Source organism: Tiliqua scincoides, chromosome 9 (genome assembly GCF_035046505.1).
Source record: "Tiliqua scincoides isolate rTilSci1 chromosome 9, rTilSci1.hap2, whole genome shotgun sequence".
NCBI lineage: Eukaryota > Metazoa > Chordata > Lepidosauria > Squamata > Scincidae > Tiliqua > Tiliqua scincoides.
In genome coordinates, this window is record NC_089829.1 from 7,909,300 (window position 1) to 7,921,378 (window position 12,079).

Genomic DNA, 12,079 nt, shown 5'->3' on the forward strand with positions numbered 1-12,079 from the left:
GAGGACGCAGAGGGAGAGCAGGAGGTCAAACCTTAAATGAACATTTCCTCTTTTTACCCTACTGTATATTCTCTTTACTCTGCTGTGTATAGAGGGGCTCTCTCTGAATTTCTTCTAACCATCAGCTACGTCTGCAAAGGAGAACTATCGTACATTCCTTTTAATAACACGAACCAATGAAGTTGCCCCCACTCCCTTCCCCCCATTAACAGTGCAGACAGCTGAAGAGGTCAGTGGATTGCTATTGTCCCGCTTCTGGAGTCTAACATTTCTAGTTCTTGGAACTGCTTCACTGCCTGTGGCTATTTTCTGCGAGCTATAGTCTCAGCAAGTCAACCCACATGGACGGCAGTCTTTCGGAAGCATAGTAAAACTGTGCAAAACTTTTTTTGCAGTTCTAGGGAAGCGGCAGCAGCCCTGTTGACTCGTAGAAGGCCCTGGAGCCCTCTGCGTGCAGCTTGTGCCTTTTAAAATAATCAATAAAGCAATCAAGTTTCTAGTCCTTAGCGTTGTGAAAGCATGCCTGAAAGATTTGGGGCCATGCATCTCTGAAGCCGATGGAAATGCAAGAGAAGGACTGTTGTAGTAGGGTGTGGAGCTCATTATCCTTTCCTGTGATGGGCAGAATCTGATTATGAGGTAGATGGGGGGGGGGGGAAGGGAATAGAATCTTTTGTTCAAAAGCAGTGCCCAAAAGTGTTTTTCTCCCTATAGAAGGCTATTGGAATGCAGGTTTTGGGGAAAAATGTATGCAGAAAGTGATAAGAGTTAGGTTTCAGAAACTGCTGGACTGACCTATGTTCAGAGGCCACCTTGTCCTTCATTTTGAAAGCCATTTCTGCTCAACGCAACAGGGACCAAATGTGTACACCTGTGGGCTGGGCAAAAATGGGTTAAGAGCACAACTATGACTATTTTGCAACCCACTAAGGGCGATGGATCTTGGGGTTCTGCTACAAAACTAACACGGATCTTGCCAGTTAGAAATTTGTACCCAGCCTGCCATAAGGAGTAGATTGTCTTTCCTAAAGGGAAAGACAATCCATCCATCCCGCATTAGGTAACCCTTTAAGTCCGTTGCTTTCCAGCTGGACCGAATGTTACAACTCCTGTTTTCTAGAACCTACAAAGGTGAGCTCTGGATCTTGCTTGGAGGTAGAATGACAGGAACGTCCATGGCAAAGAGAGAGAGAACAATATCCCAAGGAGCAAGAAAATGAAGGGAGCTGGACATTTAGAACAAGCCATGTAAAAACTAAGCTTAAAAAAAAAACACAGGCTGTTAAGATTCAAGCTCACGCTCCTCGTAATAGAGCTTTATTTCAGAGTACTTTTCCGCCTGTAGAATCTTTTCTAAGAAACCCTCTTTGCGAGAACAGAGAAAGATGAGACAGCTTTGCTTGACAAAAACAGAACAGAGAATTAGTGGCCCTTTCATGTATCACCAATCAACTAAATAAAAAATGGAGCTGTGACTGAATCGTCTCCTCGTGTCTCTACGCTCAGATCAGCATCTCTGGTGATTGATTGTGAATGATGAAGGGGGAAAAATGGCTGTGGAGGGAGGGGGAAGGGAGAAATGAGCAATATTTTCAGTTGCAGAGTTCTGTAAGCAGAAATGCGTTCAAGGTATATATAGGACTGTAAGAAAGCTTGAAAAATTGGATCCTCAGGATAAGTGGGTTCATCTAGCAATTTAAAAACTGCCTGATAGCATTACACAAATGTTTGAATGGTGGAGTGGAATATTAAAGGGCATGTGTTAAGAAAATAGAGCAATACTTGGTGGTTTCCAATAAAAGGACTATCCTATTGGGATTTCATCTGATTCCCCCCATGGAACAAAGCTGGAACCTTGGGTAGAAGCAATTTTTCAAGTTCTTGGGTTTCATGCAATAGGGACTAGAAAGAAAAAAACTGCCTCACAAAAAAGAGCAAAAGGTTAACACAGTGTTTCTCAAACTGTGGGTTGGAACCCACTAGGTGGGTCGTGAGCCAATTTCAGGTGGGTCCCCATGCATTTCAACATTTATTTTTAATATATTAGACTTGAGGTGGTATGTCATGATAAGTGACTGCAGTTGGGGAAATGTTACAGACCTGTACTTTTAACGGGCTACTATGTATATGCTTTTAACAATGATAGTCAATAGGACTTACTCCTGGGTAAGTGTGGGTAGGATTGCAGCCTGGGATTGTTACAAATTTTCCTGCTTGATGATGTCACTTCCGGTCATGACATCACTTCTGGTGGGTCCTGACAGATCCTCATTCTAAAAAGTGGGTACTGGTGCTAAATATGTGAGAACCACTGGGTTAACAGATTTCCCTTAATAAACTGCTAAATCAACTGTTTTTTCTACAAATAAGCTGTTATTTGGGTTTAACTAGTGGTGCGGTTTTTTTTCAACGTTTGTTTGAAGTTTTTCCAACTTAGCATACAGCAGTGTTTCTCAAACTGTGGATCGGGACCCACGAGGTGGGTGGCAAGCCAATTTCAGGTGGGTCCCCATTCATTCCACTATTTTATTTTTAATATATTAGACTTGATGCTATCCTGGTAAGTGACTGCATTTGGGGAAATGTCACAGATCTGTACATTTAACAGGCTACTATGAAGATGCTTTTAACAATGATAGGCAATGGGACTTACTCCTGGGTAAGTGTGGGTAGGATTGCAGCCTAGGATTGTTAACAATTTTCCTGCTTGATGATGTCACTTCCGGTCATTGCATCGCTTCTGGTGGGTCCTGACAGATTCTCATTCTAAACAGTGGGTCCCGGTGCTAAAGGAGCGAGAACCACTGGCATACAGTATTTGGAATGTGTGTCCAAGTTGGCCCTCCTTCACGTGCCTTTACAAAGAGGCAGAGATGACTTATATACACACTTCCTAGGAACTGTCAAGGGGGGGGGAATGAATTGTACAGTGGACGTCTGCTTCCTTTTGGTTGACTGAAATAAGTCTAGGGTTTGAACAGCTTCCATGATGAAGTCTCTGTTTCTTTCCTGAATCTGTGGCACCTGGTGGGCTGGTTGAGATGCTATTGGTCTAGGACCACCTTCCAGTCACCATCTTTCTGGGGCTCAACGAGGAAAATTGCTGCTCTTTGGAGAGTACCAAGTGCCCGATGCCTTGTTGGTGAAATGACAATTCTGCTCTTTGAGAGAGTGGTAGTTCAGCCATGCTAAACCATCTGCAGAACCCATTTGGTGGTTGAGGAAGCCTTCCAGGCATGAAGGTAGGACAAGAGACTTCCTCCCACTGTAGGGTGGCACAGTCAGAATTCTCATCTTTCCCCTTGGCCGCTAGGTGGGAGGGAAGGGTGTCCTGGGGTGCTGCACCCTTTAGTTTTTCTTGTGAACAGTGTTCTTCATGGTCTCCTTGAAGCATTCTGGGAAGAGAATGGCCCACTGTGGGGACTTGGCTGTTGGGAAGATGAAGAAATTAGTGCTTCTTTATAATATACAGGTTGGTGACTATGGGAGGCCCTATTAATACGGCCAACTGTCTCCCTCCAGTGGCCAAAGGCAGACATTGCCAAGGGAGCTGCTTTTCCTCCTCTGGTGATCTTGAACCTTGGGCTTATTTTTGGCACTGAATCAATCTCCTTCTTGGTTTGAGGTCACCCAAGAAAAGGTAGGAGTAGAGAAGGAAAGATGAATGGAGAACAGAAGAAATTGCTCCCCCAACTAGGTCTCGAAGAATGTGGAACATGTTTCAAGCAAGTTTTTGAGTCAGGAACCTCCTCCCGGGAGAGAGAGTCTCACAGCTTTTGTTAAATTATCCTAAATCCTGCCTCTTGAGCAGGTGGGAGAAAACCCAGCCTGTGTGCCCTCATCCCCTAACACAGTGTTTCAGGACTCACTAGGTGGGTCACAAGCCAATTTCAGGTGGCTCCCCATTCATATCAATATTTTATTTTTAATATATTAGACTTGATGCTACCATGGTATGTGACTACATTTGGGGAGATGTTACAGACCAGTACTTTGAACAAGCTACTATGTATATTCTTCTAACAATGACAGTCAATGGGACTTACTCCTGGGTAAGTGTGGGTAGGATTGCAGCCTAGGATTGTGAAAAATTTTCCTGCTTGATGACATCACTTCCGGTGGGTCCCGACAGATTCTCATTCTAGAAAGTGGGTCATGATGCTAAATGTGTGAGAACCACTGCCCTAACACATCAAATGCATCCAGGCTGCACAGACCTCAGGCCAAACTCCACAGAACTCATTCATTGTTAGCCACCTTGGGTGACCTTCGAAGAGAAAAGGGAGTACAAATCAAATAATAACTCAAGCTGCAGGGGAATGTGTGTAAGTCAAGCCATCATGGGAAGGGGGCCCTACTTCTGCCATTCATAGGTAATTAAAAGCTATTAAAAGGGCTTATGCAAGGGAAAAGTCTAGGGTCCCAGCTCTGACATCTGTGCTACTTTCAGCCAAACCATCACAGTGCAGAAGACCAGGAACATGCCTTAGAGAAGGCTGAATTCCACCACATTTCTAATCATTTTAACCTGGCTTGCTTGTCACGTGCCTCTTCTCCCTTTCCCTTTGTTGTACCAGCACAAGTGCAGATAAACTAGTGAACAAATGAGAACAGGGCCAAAAGAGGATCAATAGTTCAGGTAGGGAGGATCTAAGGAGTGGGTCTTGTGGATTAAGAGCCCTCCTTCCTGCCTTCCCCTCATAATTCAGGTATTGCTCAGAACTGTTCATGGAGGTTTGATAGGCTACAGCAGCTGTTTCCAAACCACAAGACTACTCTGTAACAAGAAAGCCTTCCCCATCACATCTAGAGATTACCATTCTGGGTGGTGCCATCATATCATGCTGCCTGATCTTGTCAGGAAGTCTCTCTGGCCAGTCACTCTGCCCAGAATTCAGGGCATAGAGCCTGCTGGGAACACAGAAGTTGGCCAGAGCGATATCCTGACAAGAGCAGGAAGGAAGATATGACAATACCCCATGGACTGGTAAGCTCCAGACTCAATAGCCAGGGTTTGGTGCCTGTAGGGCTAAGGGATAGTGATGAGGTTATGCTACAGCCTTATACCAAGCAGAGACTCCCCCAGTCTGGTACTCTGTTAGGCCATGCTGGCATCTTAACGGCACTTCATGTGCATATCACAAACCACAACCTCAATACTATATAGTCTTGCTATACTATATACTATACTATACAGTACTGCAGCGAGTCATGGACTCTTCGCTCACAACAGGAGAGGAAACTGAACGCTTTCCACATGCGCTGCCTCCGACGCATCCTCGGCATCACCTGGCAGGACAAAGTTCCAAACAACACAGTCCTGGAACGTGCTGGAATCCCTAGCATGTATGCACTGCTGAAACAGAGACGCCTGCGTTGGCTTGGTCATGTCGTGAGAATGGATGATGGCCGGATCCCAAAGGATCTCCTCTATGGAGAACTCGTGCAAGGAAAGCGCCCTACAGGTAGACCACAGCTGCGATACAAGGACATCTGCAAGAGGGATCTGAAGGCCTTAGGGATGGACCTCAACAAGTGGAAAACCCTGGCCTCTGAGCGGCCTGCTTGGAGGCAGGCTGTGCAGCATGGCGTTTCCCAGTTTGAAGAGACACTTTGCCAACAGTCTGAGGCTAAGAGGCAAAGAAGGAAGGCCCATAGCCAGGGAGACAGACCAGGGACAGACTGCACTTGCTCCCGGTGTGGAAGGGATTGTCACTCCCGGATTGGCCTTTTCAGCCACACTAGACGCTGTGCCAGAACCACCTTTCAGAGCGCGATACCATAGTCTTTCGAGACTGAAGGTTGCCAATACTGATACAGTAAACTTGCTGAACGAAAGAGTCATATATGATAAATGTTTGAGGGGTGCAAAAGTGATGTTTGAGAGCCATAGTATTTAAGAAGTATTTAAATGCTTAAATACATTTATTCCCCCTGACCATTAAACTCCTGTTTTAATCCAGTGGCCCAAAAAAAGGGGGGGCTGTTGAGATGCTTGAATCTTTAACTTTTGTAGTTCAACAAACCTCTTGCGATCACAAGCTCACTGTTGCATAGGCCGTTCGTTTCCATTGAGTAGGATAGGATTACAACCTAGGTGTTACTGAACACAATAAGCTTACTTCCAAGTCAGGTAAATAACACTGTTTTCAATAATACTCTATGCTTGCCGTATGCTTTGGATTTTCCTGTCTGAACAGGTTAGGAAAGCCGTTGCAGAGAGTCAAAAAAACAAGAGTCATGTTTCTTATTGGCTGTTTAAAAACAATATTTGGTATGTGCCAAGTAATGGCTAGTATATATTTAGGCCAAAATATAAAAAGAGATTTCATTGACATTTAAATATTTCAAGAAGAATGTTTCACGGAACCAAAAAGAGAAGAAAAATCAAGTTTTTCCATCACAAATACTGCAGCATTAAAACAAACACTTAGCAAAAACAAAATATGAGTGAGATATATATATAGTTGCTTCCTTTAAGTCACAAAAAGCACAATATAAATACAGAATCTTGTGTGTGAACTCATTTTTCCCTGTGGCAATAAAAATACATTCTTTACAATTAGTGCAAGTCCCATCTAGGCAGTCACTGCAGCCTCTCACGCCCTTAAGTCCTTCCTCCTCGGCTGGATCAGTTGAAGGGCACCTCATATTTGAAAATCACACTGAAGATCTTCCCGCCGAGGCGATCAGCCAGCCAGGAGTTCTTGATGACGGCAAGCTTGAGGCTTTCGCACTTGAGCGCTGCGTAATAGTTGGTGTGAATGGAGCGGCCCATCCCCTCAATCACCACCAAGTCCGTCTTCCGCTCCCGGACGAGGTTGGCCAACCCTTTGTCCAGGCGGCTGTAGCGAGAACAGGAGGAAAAGGAACAAAATTACTTACTGTGAGTTTCTTTGGTTGGTGCAAGGAGTCCAGGGTGGGTTATTGCCTTGCACACTCCAGAGGGTGGACTAATGCTAACTAGCCAAGGCTTAGGAGGCCATCCAGTTTTCTGAACATACAGCAGCTTGAGACTTAACTATAGAGCTTTTATGCCCCATTAGTAGGCTGAGTGACTCCCTCTAGTGGCCACTCTTTCCTAAAAGTAGAAAAATGCCTCTCTCAGACACAAAAAGTAAGGTAGGTGTAGAGAAGGAAAGATCAATGGAGAACAGAAGGAATTGCTCTCCCAAGTAGGTCTCCAAGGCCAGACCCTTCTTTACAACCTTTGCAAAATTATTCCAAGTCCTGCCTCTAGTGTGGAGGGGAGAAAACCCACTCTGGATGCTCTCCTTCCTCAACAGAGCAAAACAGAACAGTGAATGCATCCAAGCCGTTCAGACTTCAGGCCAAACTCCACAGAACTCCAAAATCCTCAGGTCAAACTCCACCGAAGAGAAGTACAGGCATGAGCAAATCAAGCCATCATGGGACACCCTACTGCCACCTTTAATAGCAATTGACATGCTTTTCCCTTCCTCTTCATTTTATCTTCACAGCTATTTATATGTGGCTGGTCTTATGACCGTAATAAAGTTCTACTACTACTACTACTACTACTTCACAGCTAGTACTCAAATTACAATGAAGTCTAAGGGGGAACACTACCCTTGGCTACTGGAGGGGGCATGATTTCGCTAAAGTTGGGAGGAGTGGGGTGTTGGGTTAAGAGCTTGCCTTCCCTTCATAATTCAAGTATTGCTCAGAAATACTTGCTGAGATCTGCTAGGCTCAGCCTTCTCTCTCCCTCTCTTCCATTTACAATTCGTTAGGGAGAAAAAGCCCAAACATATCCTGCACATGGTCCCATTTAACTAAAAAATGGGAACTCCACCTGCACTGAGTGGATCCAGGCCACTTACCTGAGGTCCAAGCAGGGCGAACTCGAGCCTGTCTGTACCAAAAGCAACTTCTCTTCCTTCAAGGCAGCTCTAAAGAGAAAAGACCCCCAAAACGTTTAGCGATAACTTGATAACAATGAGACTTTATCTTAATGCTAAAATATTTCTAAAACAATATAAAGCTGGTCTTATTATTTTGCTTTCGATGCACCGCTATTTATAAAATGCTTATGTTTCCCCTGTTTACACCACCTTCTGTCTTCCCACCCCACTGTCTCTCTTTTATCAATATCTAGATTGTAAACCCCGTGGGGCAGAGATATGTGTTGAGAGCAATATAAAAATAAATAAAACACCAGTGGCAATTCCTTTTATTATAGCCAAACTTGCTTAAAACACAAGAGCTACATATGATAGACTTCAGATATTTGAGAACCTCAATATTTCAAGAAGTATTTAAACATTTTACTAAACATCGAACTTGTGTTTTAATCCAGTGGACGCTCAGTTTATACCCAGTCAATTATGATGCTTGAAATTTTTAATGTACCTTCTACATCAATTGTGATGCAAAAAGTAACTCAGCCAACCTATTTCTGAAAGCCGCACATCGTATATTGATTGTGGCTCACGAGTCACAGTTTGGGCACCCCTGTAAGCCACCTTGGGTACACTTGTAAGCCACCTTGGGTACACTTTTGGAGGAGGAAAGTGGCCAAGTGGTACATGCTGTAGCACAGTGTTTCTTGAACCAGTGGTATGGGTACCACCAGTGATACTTGAGCTGGTGTCTGGTGGGCTTGTGGAACACCTGCCACCTGGCAACAAGACCAAGAACGTAATCCAACAAACAGCAGTGGGGACTTGGCTTGGTGGGCAGAAGTATGCTTTCCTGCGCTCGAAAAAGCCCTCCTGTCTACCCTGAGCCTCTTTCTGGTGTTGGCTGTGTCGCTTCTGGCCTCCCAACCCAGAAGAAACTGGTGATGATGTCATCACCAGTTACTTCTGGTGGTACTTCAAATAGGTGGACCGTATGCAGTGGTACAGCAGAGGACAAACCTTGAGAAACACTGCTGTAGCATTTTCAGCCCAAAAGGAAAAGAAAGAAGTCTGGCAGGTAGAATAAAGGGAAAAACACCCATCTTTATGTACATTTAAACAAACAGAGGAATGTATGAGCCATTAACTTTCTATGAACTTTGGCCAAGAGATGACCAGAACAGCAAACAGGCTCCTGTCTGCAATGCATACCTAATACCTGGAAGGTTTTTGCCAGTAATCATCAAAAGTTTCTGCTACCAGTATATTGTTGTTCCAAGGTTGTTTACAGACTATATTCAAAGAAAGCAAATCCTTACTGAGTAGCACTGAAAACACGGGACAGGTGAAATTAGACATGCCCAAGTCCCACTAATCTTTCATGGAACTTGGTTAGGGTTCAGTTTGATACAACCCAATATCTACAATAAATGACATGGCTGAGATCTCTGAGTCCTCTAGTCATTTAGGTTGATCCAGTTATGTAAAGGATTTTGGGGTGAACCAATTTTTAATGCCGTTTTATAAATATGCTTTTAACCACATTTTCCCAAAAGGGTTTTTAGGGCCCACAAGGCCACGTACACGCACAATTTCCGAACTCTCTCTTCCAACAAACCACTCGCTTTTCATTTTCATAGTAAATCTCAGATGACCCTTTTCCCCTCGCAACCCTGTTGGGGGGGGAGAGGGTGAGACACGCACAACTGGCTCTCACCGTATTACTGGATCCATAGCTGCTATCTTCTCCGCGACAATCAAGGATTCACTGTAGGTGACATCGTTCAAAGCAGGCCCAGAATTGCAGGCCAATATAACCTGCGGCAAAGACAGGAAAAGGCATCGGTCATTCTGGACCCACAAGAATGCTTTGGAAATCCTGGTGTACGTGCACATGCATTTGCTGGAGTACCCCTTTTCCAAGTACTCCCTCCACACCACTACCACCAGACATGCAGAAGCGAGTGGCGGGCTCCTCACTTGTCTTTTGCAGCAAAGAAGAAACTTCTCCGGTTGCTATGAGGAGGTGATCAGGTTGAGCCCATGCCTGATGTGAAGGGCTTGGCTGTCACATAGTCTCCCTTTGCTACCCATGAACTGCCTGCAGCCCTCTCCACATTCAGAACAAAGTCATGTGATTGCTGTGGCAGTGGGGCCAAGTGGCGCTAGTATGAAAAGCACCAATTTAGGCTATCAGAGTACCTTTTTTTATTGCCTGCTACATGATGCATCATGCAAGAAATATCTAGGCCCATTGTTAGCCAGGATGCAGGGCTGGGAGGATTCAATCATGCTTCAGTCTCTCCTTTCCACACCTGATTCTGAGACTCTGGATAATGTCGCTTCCTTTTTATCTGGGGTAATAGCCAGGCAGAGCCCTGGAACTCTGGGTAGTGTGTGGGGAGAAGACTGATGTTTATGTTCATGTTGTGTTGTCTTTGTATATTATTGTTTTGTTTTGTTTTTTCCTCTGTATTTTATGCCAATAAAAGTCTTAATGAACTGAACTGAGCTATCAGAGATTATAAGAACCCACCCATTTCCCCTATAACAAGCATGTTGCTTTCATGAGCTCCTTCCTTTCACTATAGAAACAGCAGTGTAGCTGGCAACTGCCTCCCAGGGAAAAGGAGGATTTAGGCCTCCCTTGTTCATGGGAACAGGAAAGGGTCAAAAATGTCCCCTACTAAAAGACTAGTTCTCTGCCAGCATAGGGTGTATAAAGGGCATTCGTTCTCCCTTAATTCCTAAACACTCGCAACTCAAGATGTGAAATTTCACAGACACTTTGGGGGCAGCATGCCCAATGGCTCTGTTCTTGGATTTTTACCTTGGAAAGTCACAGTAATTCAACTGACCTCTGTGCCCCGAGAGAGCAGTTCCCTGACAAAGGGGAAGACGCCTAAAATGATGTCTATTCCACTGTTATCTGCAAAAATTAAGGCACATTTATGAGGGGGGGCCTGCAAAGGAAACAAAAGAAAAAATATGAGAGGTATCATTCAGACAGGAAGTGGACAGGCTGCAAGGCTTAAGCTACACAATAGTGGTATAGCTAGAGGGGGTGCAAAGCAGCAAGTTTTGCAGGGAGCCTTACCAGGGTGGGCAAGGGGCCCCCTCCCCTTCGAAGCCATCCATACACCTCCATTTCGCCCCCCCCCGGAATGGCTCCAAAGGGGAAGGGGGCCCTTGCACACGACAGTGAGGTTCCCTAAAAAAACATACTCACTTTTGCACCCCCTCTAGCTATGCCACTGCTCCACAAGTACATCAACATACGTACGGAGTTCAGCCACCCTACCTCCTCCGCCAATTTGGTAAAATTGTTTTGTTTTTTTAATTATTGTAAATTGTTTTTTAATGTATTTTTAAGGTGTCTGTAAGCCGCCTTGTGTGCCCGCTGGGCAAAAAGGCGGGGTATAAATTAATAAAATGAAATAAAAATAAAAGCCTTTTGACAATCTGTCACAAACTCTAGTAAAATGATTCTGCCTGAGATAAAAGGATATGCAGCAAGTTTGTTTACAACCAGAGACCACACAAACTCAAGGGCATGCAATGAAGTTGGATTGTCAGGAGATTCAGAATGCATAATAAAAATATATATAATTTACTGCCGGCGAAGCAGCTATAGTCGTAAGAGGGCATCTGTCACTCATGGACCTTCCTTGTCCAGAGGTGGCACAGCTCTGAATATCAATTGCTTGGGATCAGAGCACGCAATACTAGGGGAAGGCTGGGGGCTTCCTGGAGGTTCCTAGTAGGAAATGAGATACTGGACTAGACGGGTCTTTGGCTCTGACGTCCACAAGTAAACTCCCATTCGGTTCAAAGCTGGTGTGCTGCCAGGAAGCCATGAATTGCAATGGCCTTTTCCCCTTTCACCTATGAAGCATCAGAACAGTGGAGCAAGATGGAGGGAGGGCAGGAAAAAAAGGGAACTCGTGTGTCTCAGGTTGCTTTAAGTCACCTGACAGGCACCCACATACAGCCAGCTCTAGAATTCTCACCATGTACTGATAGTTGAACACTGAACATGGGAGCCAGAGCACACAGACAGCATGGATAGTTGCCAGTCCGGGTTCAACAGGCTGATCCCTCGGTGCCCAAAGTCCGGCACCTCTCCTACTATTGAGCAGGAAACAAAAGGCAAGCTGGCACTCAGGACAGTACGGGTCTCATCACAGGGAAGCAAGACTGCAAACAGTGCTGAAGCT

The 12,079-nt window shown here is 44.8% G+C and overlaps 1 protein-coding gene across 1 annotated transcript in view; it reads right to left on the reverse strand.

Moving 5' to 3' along the window:
• Positions 1–6,447: 6,447 nt before the first annotated feature.
• Positions 6,448–12,079, reverse strand: part of PANK4 (pantothenate kinase 4 (inactive)) — a 33,174-nt gene continuing 27,542 nt past the window's right edge. Inside the window, exons 16-19 of the mRNA XM_066637006.1 lie at positions 10,721–10,825; positions 9,580–9,680; positions 7,845–7,913; positions 6,448–6,845 (exon numbers count right to left, since the gene is read on the reverse strand). Coding sequence (XP_066493103.1) covers positions 6,632–6,845; positions 7,845–7,913; positions 9,580–9,680; positions 10,721–10,825 — 489 coding nt within the window. The 3' untranslated portion in view covers positions 6,448–6,631. The remainder of the gene's footprint in view (positions 6,846–7,844; positions 7,914–9,579; positions 9,681–10,720; positions 10,826–12,079) is intronic.